Source organism: Talpa europaea (assembly GCF_964194135.1).
Source record: "Talpa europaea genome assembly, chromosome: 7".
Lineage (NCBI taxonomy): Eukaryota > Metazoa > Chordata > Mammalia > Eulipotyphla > Talpidae > Talpa > Talpa europaea.
The window spans coordinates 47,838,865-47,861,320 of NC_140074.1; the positions used below are offsets into that span (position 1 = coordinate 47,838,865).

General features: G+C 43.8%; 1 protein-coding gene across 1 annotated transcript; it reads left to right on the forward strand.

The window, feature by feature from the left end:
* Positions 1-2,824: 2,824 nt before the first annotated feature.
* LOC311173696 (spermatogenesis-associated protein 31D1-like) lies at positions 2,825-20,985 on the forward strand (the record flags this gene model as incomplete). Its single annotated transcript, XM_084237787.1, has 4 exons — positions 2,825-3,006; positions 3,395-3,510; positions 17,036-17,096; positions 17,340-20,985. 4 exons carry the CDS (start codon positions 2,825-2,827, stop codon positions 20,983-20,985), a joined length of 4,005 nt encoding a protein of 1,334 aa, XP_084093913.1.
* Positions 20,986-22,456: the final 1,471 nt, after the last annotated feature.

Consider the following 22,456-nt stretch of genomic DNA (forward strand, 5'->3'; position numbering starts at 1 on the left):
AAGCTCCTGTACAGATAATTGGACATAAAGAGGAAACAAATCCTATGGGCTACAAAGGCTTAGTTTCTGCTTTTGTTAATATATTTAATATAGACCATTCATCAATTCAATTAAATTCTCACAACTTGAATATGATAGTGAATCAGTCAACCACTGAAATAAAAGGCAGAACTAGGAAACTCAGAGTACATAACACACTTTCAGGAGGATTTCCATATACCCTAGGACTTCTAACCAAGACAGGTACGGTAGTATAAATGGGATAAGATACTGGGCTGGGGTCACAGACAATATATGCCTGGCTCCCAATGCTTATATTCAGAGCAAGAACGATTCAGAGCTAATTCAGACACTGAATTTGCATCCTGAGAACAATTACCAAGTGAACTGTCAAAACAGGTAGCAAAGGAATAAACAGAACCGTCATTTAAAGGGGAAAAGTGTACTTATGAACAATTAATACAGAGATCAGGCTCATTCTGTAAAAAATTTCAAGTACCTCATGCTCAAAGTCATGGGTCATAGTGTACAGTGCTTTGCAATTTTGGGACACGAGCCCACACATAGGATGTAATGGGAATGGGCTACCTGAATGTATACAACCACAAACTCACACTGATCCTAATGTCAGCGAAAACAAAATGAATGAATTGACTTTTACCTTGATACAGACTGGGTATGTCCACCCCAGATGCCAGTTTCAAGAACTGTGGATTTCTCTACTGCCTAAGGGTATCAAATTTCATGAGGCAGTCTCCAAAGGGCTAATAATGAGAATATTGGCCTAATCCGAAGTTGCAAGGAAGGGGCTCAGGCAATCAATCAAGGGGCTACTCTTTCTTGAGACTTTTCTACTAGAACATCCATTGACCCTGGATCAATGTCAAAATTAGGCTGCTATTTTCCTGAGGTCAAAAGGACACATTTGGTCTCATTAGGGAGGCCAAGTGACAGTTCACAGCCTTGTAGAAGTTGTCCCCTTACTATCCCAGTAGACTTGGCTTCTTTTCCTTCTTTCATGTGGGTGAGATACAGGCAAGGAACTGATCATTGCAAGATTAGCAGGTGCTTCACTGTTGTGGGGAGGGGATGGCTAACTGACAAGAATGGGTATTTTTCCTCTGTGAAATTATGGCCTTGCTTTAGGCAAACTTCATCTGAAGCAGTGTAAGTTATCAAGCTGTTGATTGCTGTTTCAACTCCCTGCCAATGTGGACTCCAGCAGGAATTAAAGTTAATTTTCCTTTTTTTTTAATAGGAAATTCTCGGTTTTTGGTACCATGGGGTTATTAATGGCTTTCACATATCCTGAACCCCAAAGAAACTGTGAGGTATAGTCCTCCCAAATGGGAGAATATTTAGCTGGATATTCCAAAGAAAGCAGAGAGTCAGGGCACTAATGAAAACGTGACATTGAAAGAGGGAGAGTTGCTTAAGGTAGCAGGGCCTCCACTGATCTGAGAAAGCATGTATGGATAATTTTCTTAAGTAGTAGATGGTTTATGTGTGTAAGCACCTGGGAGACACACAATTTTTTAAGGGATAAAATGATGTTTGCTCACATGACAAATAATCAGCCTCCATTATTTGGGGAGCTTTAGGAAAACAGTATTTTCCTCACACGTAGCAAGAGGCTATGCAGTCACTGGTCTTTTAATGTGCCCAATGGGCATGGGTAGTGAATATTGCATTATGTCCAGCCATAATAGAGTCAGTAACAGAGGCTCTTTCTCTCTGTCTACATATTTGGTTGGCGTTGAAGACTGAACTAAATAGAAAAAGGCGCCCAGTAGTGACTATTGTTGGCTATCTTTTTACCCTTTCAAAACTGGGGCTCTGAGCCTCTTTTAATCTTTCCAATTCTTTCTATGAGGTTTCTTTATTCCTCTTGTAGAAAGGTGACCTGAAAGACAGAGAAGGTTATAGATAGATTTAGTGTCCTTGCATGGAAGAGGAAGCCAGGGATGGAAAGTTCCCTTACATTGTGTGTAATATTTGGATAACAGCATATGCAATGGTCTTAATCGTGAAAGAGATTTTTCTCTCAGGTATCTGAGAAAATCTGGTACTAAAGGTGGTATCAAGTAGAGGGTTCACAATTAGGGTTCAGGGTTCATGTTAGGGTTCAGCTGATGCCATCATGATTCAGTTTCTCTCTATCCTGGCTCTAAGATCTGGGCTGACTTCATTGTAAGATATTCTGTCTGGTCGATTCATAGCCTGATCCCCCAAGGCTCAGATGCAGCTACAACACGTGTCCCTCCCACTAAAAGACCCCTCTTGTCTTACAATCTCCAGTTCAGTCACATGCCCATTCCTAATTGGGCCCATTCCTGGCCAAATTAATTATATGATATTTTTCTGTCACATCTGAGTCACATACTTACTCTTCTCAGGGGAGTGTTGGGGAACGAGGACCACTGCGCAGGGACTGAGAATGGGGTAATAGTGCGCTCAAGGACAACAGAGGGACTATTTCCAGAAGCCGAATGAATGCTTGCTCCCATTTCTGGTTCGCGTCCAGAATCAGGCTGTTGACCGAAGCTTAGAGCTGTAGGAAACACCCATTCGGGGGAGGGCCCCGGAGGGGACAGCGGTGGGAGGGCACCCAGGACGGGCCATGGGAGAGCGAGGAATTGCTCAGAGGCTCCCCCATGCATGTCAGGCTCTCTCAGGCACCTGCCCCGAGGCAGAGAGAGTCCGGCTGTTAGTTTCTTGTTGAATTCCCTTTTTCCGCGGACCAGTTCGACGCCACAGCTCGTCACACTCCTTCTATTCATTTGAACACATGAGTCCTGGACAACCAGAGGGACGGAGACGGCACATGGGGCTGCCTCATCAAAGCGACTGGAAAACAACAGCAAAACCCAAACCACAGCGGGGCCTCCGGTCCTTTCTCTTTCCTCCCGTTGCACGGAAAAGTGTCCTCGGCTGCGGTGTCCAGAGCTCCCGCGCCGCCTCCGTCCTGGCTTCCCAGACCCCAGACTTTGGACACCGCCTTGCAGTGTAGCGCAGCCATTTACCTTCCGTGAGGCCCAGGCCCAGGGCCCTGAGCCCGGCGCTCAGCAGGTGCTGCGAGGAGCCGGGAGCAACGGAAGGAGGCGCAGGCGAGGCCCCGCCCAGCGCGTCCGGGGCGGGGTCACCGGGGGCGGGGCCTGACGCGGGGGCGGGGCCTGACGCGGGGGCGGGGCCTGAGCGCGGCGGTGTTTGGCTTCTTGGCGGGGCCCCGCAGCTTAGTGGCTTCCTGGCTTTTGGCTTCTGGGTTCTGTGTCCATCGTTTCTGTGGCAAGAGGTGACACCAACTTCCAAGATGAGATTCTGCGCGGTTTCTGGAAGCCCGAGCCTCTCTCCCTGCCCTGATGCTGTCCTCCGTTGTCTGCCATTTCCATCCCAGGTTGGGGTCCTGGCTGTTCACAGCCTCTCCTCGCTGTCCCCCATCCTGCCAAGCCTGGCTGCAGCCTCCGAAGACACTCTCCGAGACCTTGGGTCTGGACCGTGTCTGCAGTGCTGGTACTTGAGCCCCCTCTGCCGTGGGCAGCCCACCCAATTCCAGAGGTGAGCACAGGAATCAATAGCGTAACAATATTGAGGCCTGTGAAGGCTTCGCCTTGTGTTGGCTGTGTGGCCAATGGCTTGCATTGCAGCAGATCTCCTCTATTCTGTGCAGAGATGCTAGTATTTACTAATATGGTGACTGTGAGGATCGGAGTGAACAAGTCTGGAGGCTGTGGCCTCCAATGCAGTTACTGCATGGGGCCCTGCCAGTGCCTAGACAAGTCAAAGTGCAAGTCATGCAAGAAATCACAGAGTCCTCATCTTTGATTTAATACCGACCCTGTGCTAGCTGTTTTCAGAAGCACCAATATTAGCTTTAACTTCCAGTGAATCTGGCAGTGAGTCTAGTAAGAACTGTTGGTGGAAACCGCAGGTGCAGGCCAATAAAGGCACTGGCATTGGTGGGTTGAGGGAAGGGGCAGAGCTGTTTTTCATGCTCTGCAATTTCCAGGACAGCAGAATGTGAGGTTTACTAGAGATCTGTCTGTAGGCATTTTTGTCTTATTTGTGCTAAGTTTGGTTTATGACATTATATAGATATACAGATATATCCCAACATCTATATATACTACATTGTGTTCATCACCAAAAGTGATTTCCATGTCTCACTTACTGGATCCCTTACCCCTTCATTGTGGCAGCTGCTAATTTGTTGCATACTCTTATATTTTGTTTTCTTTATCAACTAGATTGAGTGACGTCATATACTATTTGTCTTTATTGATGACTCATTTCAATTAACTCAATACCATCCGGTTCTATTAAAGTTATTGTCAATGGCAGAATTTCATAATTTCCCCCAATACCTGAGTAGTATTTCATTGGGTATAGTTACCATGCATTTATCCACTCTTTTGGGCAGGCTGTTTCCAACTCTTGGTTATTGTGCACTGTTGTGTGAATATGGGCTTCATATTTCTTTGGATTAGTGTTTTCCTACTTTGCAAAAATACCCAGAAGTGGGACAGCTGGATCATAGGACATTTCTATCCTTAATATTTTGAGGGTTCTCCATACTGTTCCATATTGGCAGCAGCAAAGAGCATTCCTGCCAAAAGTGTATGAGGGGTCCTTTCTTCTCATCCTCACTAACACTTGTATTATGTCATTTGGATATAGCCGTTCTCAGCAAGATGTCACTGTGTGAAGGAGCACAATATGACATCATTGTTTGGATTTGCGTTTTCCTAACACTAAGAGATGGTGAACATGTTTTCATGGTATGTGACCTGTTGGCCATCTTTTTGTCTTTTTGGTTGAAGTGTCTATTCATATCCTCTCGTCATTTTTAAAAATTGGGTTGGCCTTTGTTGTTGATTTTTATGAGTTCTTCTGTATTTTGGATATTAAACTCTTCTCAGATCGACATTTTACAGATATCTTTTCCCATTCAGTAGTTTGTTTTTGTTTTAATAATGGTTTCTTTTGCTGTATAGAAACTTCTTAATTTGATAAAACTCTGTTGTTTATCTTTATTTCCCTGTCTGTTGGAGACACAGCCACAAAGCCATCACTAAAAAACAACTTTTAGATTTTTATCTCTTAGGTTTTCTTCTATTATTTTATGGTTTCAGATCTTAAGTGTGTTAGTCTTTAATCCATTTGAAGTAGCTTTTGTAAATAGCGCTGCTATAAACATAGGGATGCAGGTGCCCTTTGGAATTAATGTTTTTGTGTCTTTGGGTAAACACCTGGGAGTGGAATTGCGGGATCATATGGAAGTAGGTCAATGGAAGCAACCCAAATGCCCAAAAATAGATGACTGGATCAACATGGTACATATACACCATGGAATATTACTCAGCAATCAAAAAAGATAAACACGTGCAGTTTGTAGCAACATGGATGGAGCTAGATGGGATCATGCTCAGCGAAATAAGTCAGAAAGAAAAAGAAAAACACCGGATGGTCTCACTCATAGCAGGAATTTAGAAAACCTCAATAAGGGACCAGCAAAAAGACTAATTAATACAAAGTAAAAATCAAAATCAACAAGCACTACAAACTAGGACATACCATGGGAGGGGGGGCCCAGGGGAGAGGAAAGACTTGGGTCAATATAAGGGGGGGTGCAATTGTATGGGGAATATAACCAAAATGATAATGCATAAATTATGCAAAAATGAAAAATGATGTAAGAATTATATAAAATAAATCATTAATTAAAAAAATAAAGTGCTTTTGCGCATGGTATGCAGCAGTGTTCTTGTTTTATTCTTTTGCATATAATACTCTAGCCTCTCTACATAATATACTGAAGAGACTTGCCTTACTCTAATTTATGCACTTAGTTTTTTTGACATAAATTCGTTGTCCCTATATGTGTATGGGTATTTCTGGTCCTCATTTCTTTTTCATTAATGGGTGTGTCTACTTTTATTCTAATGCCTTGCTATTTTGAGTATAATACCTTTCTGATGTAAGCTGAAATTGGAGAGTATGATTACTCCATTTTTGTTTTTTAGGGTTTTTTTTTTGTTTGTTTAGGAATATTTTACTTATTTGGTTTCTTTTGTAGTTTCAAATAAATGTTATAATTTTTTTTTTCAGTGCCACATGTCAAGTTGATAAGGAAAAGAGAAAAAGAGTGATGCCTGCATAGAAACAAATGGTCAGTTCTTTTGAGTAAGTACAACAGGACAAAATATAACTGTACTGTTTTTAAGCTGGACTGCACTAGACTCTCCACAAGGAATCTCATACTGAGCTCTTATTTCTTTGCTTCTCAGGGTAAGAGAGCATCCATGGTGTCATCCCCAGATCTTTCCTGTAAATACCTGCCTTTTGGGGTAAGTTCCTGTCCTTGCGGTTCCAAAACGCACTTGGCTCTCCAGGTCTCCAGAGAGAGTGACATTATTTAATCTTCCTGGTAGACATAGATCTCTGAAAGCAAGGTATTAGGCTGTCCTCAAAGGTTCTGAAGTCAGTCGATTTCTAAGAGCATTCTGGTTTTCAGTCAAAGATTTATTCATTTTCCTATAGAGGAAAAAGGAGAGTCTTATTGGATTTATTCAGATAAACAAATTGCCATGGTAAGTACCAATACTTTAAGTTTTTATATTTGGGGTGAGAGAGAGAGAAAAGCAAATAGCCCAGCTTACTTATGAAAACATGCAACTTACCATTGATGCAGATCATAGCAATTTTCAAATAGAAGCTTTCTGGACATAAAAGGCAAAACGTTAAAAACCAGTATTAGCAAAAATCCACTATCGATTATATTAGTTCTATTCAGAATATTCAGTCCCATGTAGTAAGTGTCACTCTTTTGTTAGTAATTTTTAGGAGTTCAGTTTTTCATTATGCTTTGCAGTTTTTCTCAGTTCCAATCAAAATGACAAGCTTCTATTCCAGAATACTGTCAGTTCATTTTTCTATGAATTTTTCTGATTACAAAGTTTAGTAAGTAATCTCTGTATGTAGCAAAAGGCTTAAAAATAAACATTTTTAAAAACTGAGCATAAAGCAATAAACAAAGGATGCTTGCTCAATTTTGTGGTCCCCTTGTTTTATAATTGGATCAATAATATTATACCAGAATATATTAGGTTTTTTTTTTGTTTTTTTTTTTTCTGACCTGACCATGTAGAAATTTATTGCTACCACCTTTTCACCATTGAAGCTTATGATCTTGGTCTTTCCCAGAATATATAGGTTTTAAGAAGTTTCATATACCTGAAATCATTTAGATAAGTTTACTTATATGCTGAAAAGTTATAGCCAGTTCTTTGCATGACAATGCTTACTATTTTAGAATATTGATTTCAGGGAAGTTTTGCTTTAGGCTTATCATATACTTTTCCTACATCAGCTGTAGGTTCGGCCATGTGTCCAAGTAACCCCTGTTTTGTTAATGAAGAATGACATTTGGAAGCCAGGGTCAGTGTATTAGATGGGCTCCATAGGGTTAGGATGTTGCTGCTTCTAAGCCCGCTCAGTGGACTAGGTTAGGGATATATGTGTGTGCGCGACAGAAACACAACATATCCATGCATCTACATCTTTATTTGTCTGCGTGTCTATCTATTTTGACAGCTATTGGTTTCACCAGTACCTTCAGGTGCAATCTGCTATCACAGAGATCATTTTAGTTTCCTTCTTTTCACTCTCCATGTTTGTGACCTCTTTCTCCTATAAGGAGAAATCTGAATATCGTTATTCTTAATACATTTACTTGTTCATTTACTCCATCTGTATAAAAACAACATCTCATCACAACTGTCCCCTCCATGTACAGTGTCCTCTTTCCCCACTTGCACTTGGACTCAGTGGACCAAGCAGCTGTGTCATGTAGATACCCACACCCTGCACCAGGTAACCATTCTATGACAAACTCCTCTTCACCCTGGTTTGGCTCTGACACAGTGTTCTAGGACCCTTCATCACCTCTCTAACTGCTCTTCTACATTTCTTTGAGATGTGGATGCTTCTTTTCCTTGGTTTACCTAGTGGCTGATAACCCTGAATTATTCAGAAAGGGAACAGAGAAATCTTTCTACCCTTCTTTCTTGAGGCATAATTGATATGCAAAAAGCCGCACCTATTTAAGTGCACAACATAATGCCTTTGATAATAAAATTGTCACAACCAAGATCCTTAGCATGTCCTTATAGCCCTCCCATTCACCTTTTTTCTTTCTTTCTTTCTTTTTTTTTTTTTAAAGATTTATTCATGTATTTATACAAGCACTGGGTACAGTCAGAAGTGCTGGAGGGTGAGAGAATTCACCAGAGCCAGAGTGGGGAACAGAACAGGCCGACCGATTAAATACACTGCTGATGGTGGAGCGGGTGAGACAGAAGAGGTCTGTCGTGCCATGTGCGACCCTCGCTCATGGCCGGGGATCGAACTGGCACCGTTGAGGCTGCAGGCAGCTTCGCAGCCCAGTGCTCAACCGCTGCGCCTCCAGGGGAGGCCCTCAACTTTTTTCTTAAAAATTTAGCTTTGAGATTATATGGATGTACATGTAGTTCTAAAAAACACATACCATATATGCTTAATTTATAATATCTTACCAGATATCAACAAGAGATCAACATTGGTATATTCAAGATACAGAATATTTTTATCACTACAAGTACCATTCATGTTTCCATATTATAGACACACTCACTTTCCTATCCCTTAGGAAACAATCGTATTCCTTCACTAATCTGGTTTCCATGTTATAATTTTGCTATTTTAAATAACATTGCTTTTGAAATGCAATTTTGTTCCAAGAATAAATGCATTTTTAATTTTTATTGTTTTAAGTATAAAAAGGGATATGTATTTAGAATAGAAAAAATGTCACAACAGGTTACCAAAGACATAGAAATACTAGTCCCTTTCTTCTGAAACCTCTCGTGGCATTTTACCAGAGAGACAAATAATAATGTTTCCTAGCATAGTATGCCTTTTTTGAGACCACTTTATCACTACAAGAAACTCTCAGCATTCATGGCTTCGTTAGCTTTATGCTTCATTTGCTTGTGCACACATCTTTCACATTATCACTAACTCAAAAGAGTAATTGACAAAATTATAATCTGTATAATACAGAATATATGGGCATTTATACTTCCTTTTAATGTCATAACAAAGACTGAAAGCACATCTGTCTTCAGATATAGCAGAATTATATATGGACCTGAGGTAAAAATAAGGCTAGACTTTAACTGAAGTGCTATTTTCAATTTTTTTTTAGCTATGACTGGCATATTAATTTTAGGTATACAGCAGAAGGATTTCGTATTGGTATACGTTTAAAAATGCTCACCAGTATAAATCTGGTTAACATCTGTGGGGTGGATGATTGTTAGGCTTTTCTGCCCTCCCCCCATTAGGGTTGATAATGGACCCTTGGGGTCCTGAATGCATGCCTGATGGTGGGCATCTGGAGTGGGGTGTGGGCATACGTAGGTGGGTACACCTGGGCTGAGACTGGGCCTTTAAGAGAGGAACCGAACCAGAAGCAAGCCAGAGAGCAGTACAGAACAACCAGAACAACAAGAAGTGAGAGATAGGTAGAGGAGCAGCAGAGAAGCAGAGGCCACCAGAGAATGCCAGAGAGCCCTGAAAGATTCGCCTGGGGCCAGGAGGCCTGAGAGCCACCTGGTCCCTGGGGCGCCCCTGCTGGCATGTACCTGGTAAACCCAAAAAAAGCCTGACAAAGCCAGCCAGGGCTCTAGGAGTCCTCCTTCACCTTTCTGCTCTGATCATGAAGAGTCACCCATTATGATACAGAGTAACAAAAATTTGTTTTTTTCCTTGTGATGAGAACTTTGCAAATGTATTGTGTTGCCAAATTTCAAATACGCAATGCAGTATTAACTATAGACACCAGGCTCCATGTTACAATCCAGTGACCTTTTTTAACTGAAATTTGTATTTTTTGGTCTTTTTTATCCATTTTTCTCCGTACTTTCCTTGTGCCCACCAATCTGAGTTTTCTGTATTTATGAGCCTGTTTTTTCCCCTCAAAGATTCCACAGATAAGTGAGATCATAGAGATTTTTCTTCTTCTCAGTTATTTTACTTCATATAATGCCTCCAAGGACCACCTATGTCGTCACAGATGGCAAGATTTCCTTACAATCCGATTTCCTTTAGTCACTCATCCATTGATGGTCTTGTTTCCATGTCGTGGCTATTGCAATAATACTGCAATGAATATGTAGCTGCAGATATCTTTTCCAGTTAGTTTTTGTCTCTTTTCGTTAAATATCTACAAGTCAAATTGCTGGATCATGTGGTTGCTTGTCTGCAAGCTACAGACTATTTTATTCAAAATTGAGCATTTTTGTCATTGGGATGTTATAATTCTGTCCATTAGATTCCTTTCCATCCCTAGGATTTATTGTTACTAACTGTCCTGACTGTATTTTGTTGTAGTGGGGACAGCAGACATCCTTGTCTTGTATCTGATCTTAGAGGAAAACTTTCGTTTGAGAATGATGTTAGTTAGCTTTGTTATTGGCCTAGATATTTATTATGTAAGGGCATGGTTTTTCTTTGCCCATTTTGGAAGAGTTTTTAATAAGAAGTGGATGTTGAATCTTGTGAAATGCTTTCTCTGCATCCTTAGATGACGATATGATTTTGATATTTCCTTTTTCATAATGGTGAATGAGACTGATCAGTTCGTGGTTGTAGATCCACCCTTGAATTGCCAGAACAAATCCTTTTGCATATTGTTAAATTTGGTTTGTGAGGTAGAACTAGGTTTGTTGAGAATTATTGCCATCTATGTCTATCAAGGATATTGGCATGTATCTTTCTCTTTCTGATTTTGTTATCAGGGTAATGTTGGTCTCATAAAATTTTATTGAAAGCATTTCATTTTCTCCCGTTTTGGGGGAACAGTTTGAAGAATAGTTATTATTTTGTCTTTGAAGGCTTGGTAGAACTCACTTGGGAAGCCCTGTAGTTTTGGGCTTTCAGTGTTGGGAGGCTTTTGACTACTATTTCAATTTCCTTGCTTGTAATTGGCCTGCCTACGTTTTCTATTTCTTCCTGATTCAGTTTCAGAAGTTGTATTCTGAAGAACTCGTCCAGTTCTTCTGGGTTATTCAATTTATTGGTGCCAAGATCTTCATAGTCCTCTCATATGATCCTCTGTTTCTGAGATGCGTGTTGTAGGTTCTCTTCCATTTCTGATTCTATTTGTCAGGGTTTTCGCCCTTTTTTATTCATTAATCTTAGTGCTGGTTTGTCGATTTTATCATTTTAAGGAACCCAGCTTTGGCTTCGCTGATATTTTGAGCTCTCTTCTTGACGTCTATTTCATTTATTTCAACTCTATTTTTATTACTTCCTTTCTTCTGCTGACTTTTGGTTTCATTTGTTCCTCTTTTTGGAGTTCATTAGGATGTAGGTTTAGATTCTTTATTTGACTTCTGTCTTGATTGTGCAGGAGACCTATATGGTTGTGTATGCGCAGTGTAATACAGTAATTGGTGCAGCCCACAGTTACTGGTAGGGTGTGTCTTCATTTTCATTCATTTCCAGGTATTTGTAAATCCTCCTTTGGTTTTGTATTTCTTTGTTAGCCCATGATCATTCAGCTGTATGCTGTTCAGTCTTCATATATGAGACGTTTTTCCTGCTTTCTTTGTGGCTTATTTTCGATTTGGTTCTACTATGATCAGACTTCAACTAGGTCAATGGTATTCTCTGGTTTCTAGTATCCTTTTCAGGAGTGTTCCTCTGACCTGAGCTCCTCCTATTTACTGAATGTTGCAACTTTAGTTGAGAACACTGTGACTACAATTCTCTTTTTCTATTCACTGGATGCCATTTTGTGTACATGAGAATGAATCAACCTTGAGAAAATAGAACCAAGTCATGGGGAATCAGAAGCTGGATGGACTCCTACATTATGGATTACTATAAGGCAAGTCATTAAAATTTTTTGCTTAAACTAGAATCCTGTTTATCTGTCACCTGTAAGAGAAAAGTCCTGTGTTCTGAAGTGATTAATTTGCATATTATCCATGAGCTCTCGACCATTTTCTATTTATCACAGTATTAGGGGTCCCTTATTCTTAAAGTGTAAGCATTATACATCACCTTCATTCTTGCTGACTCAAGGTCTAATTTTGAGAGTACGGCAGGAGGGCAAATTCAATGCACCATGACCCCTGAGAGAAACTGTATTTAGATCCCAAAGACCTTATTTCATAGGGAGTCTAATATGGTGATACTACCACAATCTCAGAAAGCAACAAGCTTAGACAAGATGTAAACTTAAGTTACTCCTAAAATGAGTGATCAAGAAATTGTGTTCCAAAACAGGTCCACAATTGTCCATTAAAGTTTTCTTCTTAGCATTCCAAGAATAGAAATAATCCAACTTTTTGCTGATCAATATACAAATAAATGTGGGATATCCATAAAATGGAATGTTATTTGCCATTAATAGAAATGAACTTCTGGCATATGTTACTACATGGACGAATCTTGAAATCATACTAAGAAACCACATACAAAAGACCACATATTGTAGTATTCGCTACACGGGAAATACTCAGACGTGTATGTATACACACATATATAGCAGAAGGTAGATTAGTGGTCATCTAGGTGAGGACCTATGAGAAGATTGGAGCATGAGGGCCAAGAAGAACAGACTTTTTTTTCAGAATGATGAAAAATTTCTGAAATTGATTGTAGTGATGGATGCAAAATTGTGAGCATACTGAGTCACTGAATTATAAAATCTCCCCCCCCCGCGCCCATTTTATATTTTAAAAGGACAGGTTTATTAGGAGCAGGAGAAAGAGAAAGAAAGACACCTGCATAATCACAGGTAGGTAGGAGAGCTCTGAATTATAAGCTTTTAATGAATGAATTGTAAGGTACACAAAAGACATTTTAATGAAGTGCTATATAGTGATATATCATTTTTTTTACAGTTGCCAAAACTGGGATGTAACAAAGACGTCCAAGGTAACTGGAGAGATCAACAGTGGTACATCTAGACAATGCAAACCTGATGAGTTATGCAGTGAGGAAAAGCCATGAAGAAAATTCATTTTTATTTTTATTTTTTTTAAATAGAGGCATGTTTTATTTATTTATTTATTTGTTTCTTTGCTTGTTTTGTTTATACATGCACTGGGTACAGTCAGAAGTGCGGGAGAGTGAGAGAATTCACCAGAGCCAGAACAGGGAGCAGAGCAGGCAGAAGGACCGAAGTACACTGCTGAGGGGAGCAGCGGGCGGCAGGAGAGGTCTGCGCGCCATGTGGGACCCTCCTCCGGTGGCCGGGGAGCAGCTGGGGATTGAAACGGCGCCGCAGAGGCCGCGGGCAGCTTCGCAACCCAGCGCTCTACCGCTGCACCACTGGGGAGGCCCAGAAAATTTAAATGCACATTGCTAAGTCAAAGTAGTCAATCTGAATGGACTACGTGCCATATGATTCTAACTGCATGATATTCTGGAAAAGGCACAACTCTGAAGACAGTGGAAAGATCAGCGGTTGCGAAGGGAAAAGAGATAATTGAATGAAGGGGAGATGACAGAGAATGTTCAGGACAGTGGAACTACTGTGCTACTGCAATATTTAATAGAGATGTAGGACACTACGTTTAAACCCCAATGTAAAATATGGCCCAGGGTTGATAGTAATGGGTCAATTGTTGGTTCATTACAACAAATGTCTCATTCTGGTACTGGATTTTGATTGTCAAAGGGGATGTGTGTGGGTGTGTATGTGTGTGGCATCTACTAAAAGTTTTGGTACAGTTTAAGCTTTGCTAACTTTAGAAAAATAAGTGTTAAGAGGGCCCTCCCAGGTGGTGCAGGAGTTAAGTCTCTGTGCTCTCAAGCTATTGCCAGCCACTGAGGACTGAGTTTCATGCATGGCCTGGGAGCTAACCCACATGGTACAGCAGACCTCTCCTGTCTGGCTCACTACTCCCCTCAGCAGTGTATTTCAGTCGACCCACTGTTCTGCTCCCCACAGGGTCTCTGGTGAAGCCTGTACCTCTGGCCTATACCCCATTTCTTGTATGCATAAATAAATAAAAAGAAAACCTTAAAAAGAAAAATGTTATGAGGTTGTCCAAGGACATTTGAAGTTAATTATTTACATTTATTTTACACATTTTTTTTTTTGTCTCCTGAAGTTTCGTCATGAACTGTCCACTTTAACTTTAATCAGCCCCGCTGAATAAAGATGATTGAAAATGACAGAAACACAATACTAAAATTCACTATTTGGCATTCATAAAAAAAGTCAGCGTAAAAAGCACTGTAGATCTTTATCTGAGTTTGAATAGGCAAAAACATCCTACGGGGAAGATGGATTTGAGGACACATAGGATGTTGAGTGTCAATGTGCAAACATTCCCAGCAGTATTACAGACTTTCAAGGCAGTTGAATTGGTGAGACTCAAGCCAGGGTTTTCGAACGGTAAAGAGGAGCTCAGTTTCCATCTGCGTGACAGATACAAGAAGCATATATACTCGAAGCAAATATATGATGGAGGGTGGAACTGGAAAACTGGATGATAGTTTAGGGTGGAGAAACCTCGTGGGCTATGGAGAATAGAGGAACCTGCTGGACCTGGACCAGAGTTGGGGGATGGGCTATGGGCACAGTCTGTGGTAGCCCCGCCCCTGCTCCCAGGTTTCCCTTGTGACACTTCAGAGCTCTGTGATGTAAGCAAGGGACTAAATAAAGGCCAGTGCTAGCCTTCTCAGGCTCAGTTGCCTCAGGCAAGCGTGTGATTCACAATATGGAAATCAGTAAATGGGATGCTCTTTCATTTCTGAAATGCCATATTGATGAGTCCAGGCTGAGCTTTGGCTCAATATCCTTGGATATTGACCCTGACCTCATTTACCTATGTGCGTATTGTTTGGTCTTTCTGTTCCTGTGCTACCTGGTGGGGATTCCATCTCTATTCACTGGCTGGAAAACCACAGAGGGCAGAAAGGTAAGGAACACTGGGCAATTCCCCAGTAGAGGTTCTGTATTGCCATTTCCATGTCTGTTTCCACATTTTGAAATAAGTTTGCTTGATTCTGGGAAGTGTGGGAAAGGGAAGTGTGACAAAGAATACAACTTCATGCTCCTCGGGAATAGACTAGGTAGGACTAGGCTCACGAGGTACTCACGGACCAGCTGGGTGTGGTGGAAGTAAGCACCGTGCCCCTGCGTTCCTGATCAGGACAGTGTCTGAGATCTCTGCGGGACACACAGGCCCCAACACTGGGTCATGAGTCACATTCCCTGGTAGGTGTCACTCCATCAAGTCTTCCTGAATGTTGAGCTGATCAGGAGCGCAGTCCCCTGAGCAGAGGCTGTAGCCTGGGATCTCGAGCCAAGATACAAGCTCCCATCCCAACAGACTATAGGCTGCTGACTGAGAATAGCAATGTGCACCTCATAGACAAAATCCCCGCCTTTTTCCAGATGGCAACCCCGAAAATATTTTAGTAATTTTAGATTTTTATTTTCTTAAACTCCTTTATTTTTTCGAAGATTTATTTATTTCCACAAGCACTGGGGTTCAGGCCAGAGGCGCAGAAGGGAGAGAGAATCCACAGAGACAGAAGAGGGAGCAGAACAGGCAAAATGACGGAAATACACTGCTGAGGGGAGCCGCGGGCGAGAAAGGAGAGGTCTGCTGCACCCTGTGGGAATCTCCCTGGCCGGCTGGGATCGAACTGGCGACACAGAGGCTGGGGATTCTCACAGTGCTGTGCTCAACCCGCTGCACCACCAGGGAGGCCCTTAGCACGTTTAGAAGTTATTTTTAAGAAGGAATACGACGTTCAGTCAATGAGAACAGAGTCTTGTCTGAGTTTTCTCCACAGAGGAGGAGTGAACAGAGAATCAATCATTCATTCTTTTTGTTTTCAGTGCGGAGCCAAGAGGAGGCGGAAAGGGGGGACACTGACAGGTAAGGTTCTGCCCGTTCCACCCGCGCTCTCCGAGGCCGCCCTTCCCTCTCTTGCAGGAAGCCCCAAATCTGTGATTTCCTTTTTTTTTTTTTTAGAAGTGTTTTTTTTTTTTTCCAAATAAGCAGTCAAATATTTTGTGTAATCCTGCTTTTACTTGTAATGTTTATTTATCCTTTCAAAATTTTTTTTAATAAATATTTTAGTTTTATATTCCCCATACAATTGCAACCCCCTTATTTTGACCCCAATCCCTCCCCTCCCGCTCCCTACCCCCCATAGAGTGTCTCTGGTTCATAGTTTTTTGTTGATTTTCATTTTCGCTTTCTTATAGTTATTCATTTTCCTGGTCCCTGATTTTTTTTTGTTTCGATAATAAAAGGGATGGTTTTTTTTATTTCTTCTTCTTCAGATTTATTGTTTGTGTATAGGAAGGCTACTGACTTTTGCGTGTTGATTTTGTATCCTGCCACTTTACTGAACTGACTGATGAGTTGAATTAGTTTTTCTGTGGAGTTTTTGGGGTTCTCTATGTATATTATCACATCATCTGCAAATAGTGATAGTTTGACTTCTTCTTTCCCTACCAAATCTGTGGTTTCTGCGGATAGTAGTCTCTCTCAGAAACAGGCCCTCGAGGAGCGGCTGATGGGATGGGGTATGTCAGGTACCCTGCTCTGCCGCCCCGGGACAGGAAGCAGTGATGGGCCGGGGTAATGGCCGTTGCCTGACAGGCCCATGGGGTATACTGAGAGTCAGAGCTTCAGTGGCCTGACTTTCTAAAAGTTCTCTGACTTCATGGATGATCCATTCCGTTTTGAGGGAACCACCGACCTGCATTCCTTCCAGGGTGGTTTAGGGCATCACAGGAGATCATGTGCATCAAAGTCTTCTAGTCGTGAAGCAACACACAAACACACACACACACACACACACGACCCTGCTTGATAGTATCACTGCCATCTGTCTTCCTCTAGTGATTGTTGAGCATTTCAGTGCCAGATAGCCCCAAGGTGGCTCCTAAGGGACTCCTGCATTAGACCTACGCTTCTCTTTTCAGCACATAGGACACCTTCTTCTTGTTTCCCAGGTTGGAGCTATTGCCAGAGTGACACAGAAGAGAAGAGGAAGCTGACTGCTATTGTGGAAAGGTGACTTGTCCTTGCCCTGACCTCACTGTAGCATGACCTAGGCCACTGTAGCATGACCTAGGGATTTAGTGTTACCCGCTGTAGTCATGGGAGGGGTAGCCACGGGAAGGAGGGTATTGTGAGGTCACAGAGCGGGGCAATGTGAAGAAGCAGAGTTAGATGTCCCATCCCTGCCAGGCCAACGGGTCATCCTTTTATGGTTCTGGCCCTGGCTGCAATTTGAACACCCCGTGTCTCCTGCAGTCCCCTGGGCCGGAAACATGCTACCACCCGCTTTCGCCAACTATTGTGTCCAGACCCCTTCTGTGAAGTGTGTAACAGAGCAACTGCTGAGATCAACCAACTGCTGTTCTCAGAAGCCCTGGAAGATGCTCCCTCTGTCTCTTCTTTGGCTTCCACAGCTCCCATGGCTGAGTCCTCCTTCACAATGTCCTCTGCCTTCCCAGCAGCTCCCGCTGGAGACCAAATACCAGTTTCTTTGCTTCAACCTTCCCCACCACCCCTCTCCACCCCTCTTCACTCACCTAATCCACTGACCTGTTCAGATGAGTTTCTTGCACCCTCACCGGGATACAATCTGTCACCAGAGCCTTTTCCTTCACTGGGTCCTGAATACCCAGCAGGCCATTCTTCACCACAACACCGTGCTTTTTGCCCAGTCCCCCAATATCACAACCAGAGAGTGGACGCTGTGCTCCCAGCACACACCCCTTTGTCTCTAAATAACATCTTCTCAGGGGACCCCACCCTCTGTCAAGGTATCAAAGCCTTACCTAATTTGCCACAACCAATGAATCCTGATGATCCGTATGGTTATCATCATCCACCACCAACACTGTCTGTTTCATCACCTCAAGACACTACGGTAACTCGGACTCAATCTAAAGCAATTTCCGTCTCATTCAAGACGGTCCCAGAGAACACCACTTCTTGCAGCCCACCAGGGCTTTCTGTTTCAGACTGGTTAGCCTCTACCTGGGCACCACGTGGGGACTTCACTCACGAATGGCTTGCCCTTCCGTCTTTCGAGACCTCTGTGAACCTGCCATTTCTCAGTGCAGACGTCTTGGAACTCCTAGAGAGGCAAGTGCAAAAGCGGAGTGATTTCCTGATGTGGAAGGACAAGGAAAAGAATAGTTATTCCTTTCCAAAACCACAGGGACCAGGGTACCAACCGAAATCTTCAGGGGGAATGTTAGGGTCCCCTGCTGATAAGGATGACTCAGCAGTCTCCCCTCCCCAAGGGAGCCCCAAAGGCAAACCACAGGAGCTGCAGATGCATGAACTGCCCCCACATCTTAAATCTTTGGGGGACCATTTACAGCAAAAACGCATCCAGTTCTTCTGGGGTCTCCCATCCCTACACAGCGAGTCCTTGCGCTCTGCCGTCTCTCTCGCGGGGGGCGCTCCCCCTGTCTCTTTTTTCAATAGAATATCAAATGCCTCCACCAATCAAGAAGCCCCAGAGCTTCCCCAGCCCCTCGCTCTGTCCTCACCCGAAATCCAGACTCCAACGTTGCCTCAAACTCCGCCACAGTCCCCGTCCATGCCACAATCCCAGCTGCCAGCCGACCTGCCTTGCCCAATCCCAGCCCAACCATCTGGCCCTTCACACCAAATTAAGATCTGTGGCGTGTTTTTCAATAGACCCGAGAATGACCCAGATTGTCTCCAACCTGCTGATACTGAATTCCTGGAATGGCATGTGTTGCAGAAGCAACTAGCAGATGTGTGGGGTTTACCCGCTGTTGTCCAAAGTTCTTACAAAGACTTTAGCGCTTCACCTCCCGATTTTCCTCAACGCCGGCACTCTCTTGTCTCTAAATCCATCTCCATCCTTCCGGGAGATTTCCCCATTAGTGATAAACTGCGGAGAAAACTAGAACATCACCTTCGAAAGAGGCTTATCCAACACTGTTGTGGCTTGCCCCAAAGGATAGTACATTCCATGTCATTACAGATGCCTCCAGAATGGCTGTCAGAGGCAAATGAATTGGGGGGCTACAGTGCACCTTCGGGAAGCACTGTGCTTCAGGGTTGGAGTTGCAAAACTATAAATGTTGGACTGAGCCAATCGGGAAGTGTCCGTGAGAGGAAGAGCTCGGTAATGTCTCAGTGTAAGAAGGATGCAGGGAGGTATGAGGGACATAGCCCAGAAAAAGTCTCTGCGAAACTGCACAACCAAGTAGGGCAGGACGATTTGTGTTCATCGGTGTGTCAGGACTACTCCCTCAACACCTCCCAGCAGCTCTCCTTCATGAAGTCCAGCGCGCAGAATTTGCTGGAAGACCATATGAAGAGGTTTCGTCTGGGGATGCGATTGGGACCTCCCTCTAGAGTCCGTCAATCCTTAGACATCTTCAAAGAGGCAGAAACCTCTTCCCTTCCCAACCATCCCTCCTCAACCAACATGACTACTCAGGAGGACTCCAAATCAGGGGGCTTCACGTCCATTAGAAGAAAATCGAATGGGGAAGAGAAGGTGGGGCTAACAGGTGTAGGTCCTGTGCGAGCTCACCCTGTCCCTGCTACCTCACACCCGGGCAGGGACAGAGAAGGGAGCGTGAGAGAACCAATCCCTGCCGTCACCCAGGAGCCAGCAGAGGGTGCGCAGAGGATGAAGGGTGGCAGACCCAGTCTTCTGTCTGTCAAACACAGTCTCCCGGGCAAGTCAAGGCAGACTCAGTGTCCCCGAGGCACGAGGTGCCCCCCCATGCCGCCTGCAAGGCAGGCTGTGGCCACACACGAGCCAGAGGCTGACAGAATGAGTTTCGGTAGTAGGGCAGAAATGCTGCAGGGCAAAGAGAGGCGCCAGAACTTAGAGATGCTTTCCAAAGCCGCTATGTCCAGGGAGATATTCAGGGCTGAGGAACTTGATGCTCCTCGATCAAAATCTAGTGACATTTTGATAACGAGCAAGCCAGGGAGCCCTCCACCAGCACCGCTTTCTTCGGATAACTTGACCGTCAAGTCCTCACTGACTCATGCTCAGGGCATCTCCATTGGGGACATGGAGGCCTCCCAGGTGCTGCAGGCCCACTTGGTGGACAGTGGGTTCAGCCCGAGGCGGCGGCTGGGGAATGGGATTTGTCAGCATGTGTTCAAGAGGTGGCAGGATAAGAATTTCCCTCCAGCTGCCAAGAGAGTGAGTCTTCGGGGGACCAACACAGATGAGCTGGGTGGAGGGGACGCCAGGCCGGGGACACCCCAACCCAGAAGGCACAGCGTTCCCACTCGGAACATGGCATTACATGAGGCACACTGGAGGCAGACTGCCCAGGTTTTCAGCAAAGAGGGGCAACCTCCTGCTGAGAACATATTCAGGCAAAAAGTGAAGCACTTTTTGCAATGGATTCGTCCTGGGAAAAGGGAAGAAAATTCCCAGGAGAAGGGCAGCTCCATATCAAGCTGTCCGCTTAAAAGTGGAGCTTCCTTTACTGGGATGTCGGGAGCTCAGAACATCAAGACAGGCACTGGAAAGTCCCAGGAGAGGCTGGGCTATCATGAGACCGTTCATTCACCAGTGATGTGTGGGAGAACGCATCAGAACCCAAAAGTGCAGACCTGCACTGAGCCTATTCAGCGACATCCTCTTAACTATAGGGGTCCCTGCCGTAAAGTGACACACGCCAAGTTCTGCCCCCACGCTGCTGTCATTGCTGGCCAGACTCATCCTACAAATATTCGATGGGTCAGAGACATGGGCGGACATCCACAGAAAGCTGTGGCACTTGGGGAACAGCTATTGTGTCGGAAGCGTCCCCCACCCCCACATGGTATCTGTATACCATCTAAATGCCAACTGCAGGCCTCACGTGGGCCACGCTTCTCCAACGTCTCTCACCACTGTGGAAGGGACGGTGATCAGAGAGCTGTGTCAACTACATAAACAGAAAATTCTTCTGAAATTTTCCAGCGAGGAAAATTTTGTACCCAAAATAATTATTGTTTATCAGATTGATTATCCCCAATAAATTCTTCTTTAGTAGCAAAGTCTTATGTTTCTGGGACTTGGGTTTTGGGTAAATCGGGGCTGTGCTGAAAGCAAGGAGTTAGTTCAGTTCTCACAAATGGCCTCCTTTGGTTTCTCAATGATGACCACTCCCTTGGAACCCTGGCTGAGAAATTAGAATGTGTTTCAGCCCCAACCTCACTCTCCACCTAAGTCTGAGGACATGTGCTCTGCATAGCCCTGATGCAAGTACATAGCATCCCACACCTTCTCCTTCATTGTATGCTCTCTAGTGTTTAGGGATTGTGGAAGAGCGGTCTTCCAGATGCAGAGACCTAACAACAAGTGTGTTTGCAAGCAAATCCACAGGAAAGAAGAAAGAACACCTTAATTATGTTTACAGTCAGTGACCAGAGGTTCCCACGGGTGGTGGGTGAATGCTGAAAGTGGGAGTGTTTGCAGGTGGATGTTTCTAGTGTGGACCAAGGACCTGGATCAGGAGGGCGCATTTTGTTGAACTAGCTGGGGTAGGATCTAGAAACAGTGCAGATGCTGTTTGAGAAGGCTCATGTTCAGCACCGTTAAACCTGCCACTGAGGCTTCTCTGTGGAGAAGGGACCTTGAAGTAGTCGTTTTCTCCCCCTGGTATTTCTTCAGCCTGCCAGGAGTCATGACATTTTATGCCACGTGCAAGCATCATGTAAGTGTCAGTGGGCTGTTGACAAGTCAGCCCCTTTCCCTCCCAGGGTGAACTGAAAATGAAAGCTAAAAAAAAGATGCTTTAAATGAAGAGGGTAGTAAGAAAAAGAGGGCAAAACAGGATTCTGCTGGTGAAACAGGTTTATGCCTCAATATACCCCATCATCACCATGTCATGATCCGTCCTGCTTCCACTACTCAGTGTGATCCAGGCACCACCTGAGTGGGTCTGGGCCGGGTACCGTGCAGCATCCTGATGACTTTTGGTCATAGAGTTCAGGGTTCTTTCGGTACTAATGCAGTTGTATCTGTAGGGATGTCATCAGCCATGACAACCTCTTCTTTGGGAAGGGCATCTACCCAAACTTGATGACAAGATCCCACTGTTAGTGTGTAGAGTTCACCTATGAGGATGGAGGTAGCACCTTCAATGCACATGTCCCTGCGGGAGTCATGGTAGATCTCGCTCACCACACTTTCAATTCATGAGCCAGCGGTGAGTCTAAGACTTTGCGCCAGAGCTACATTTTCTCTTGGGGACTAACCAAAGACCTCCAGACAATGCTCTTTGGGTCACACTGCACATACACAGACTTACAAGGGTTGGCATACACCTCTTCTGTTTGACTCAACTTACAAGTGGGTTTTGGAGGCCAGGCGTTCCACAAGGAATTATCTCATGTGTAGTAAAATGGGAACACAAGCAATG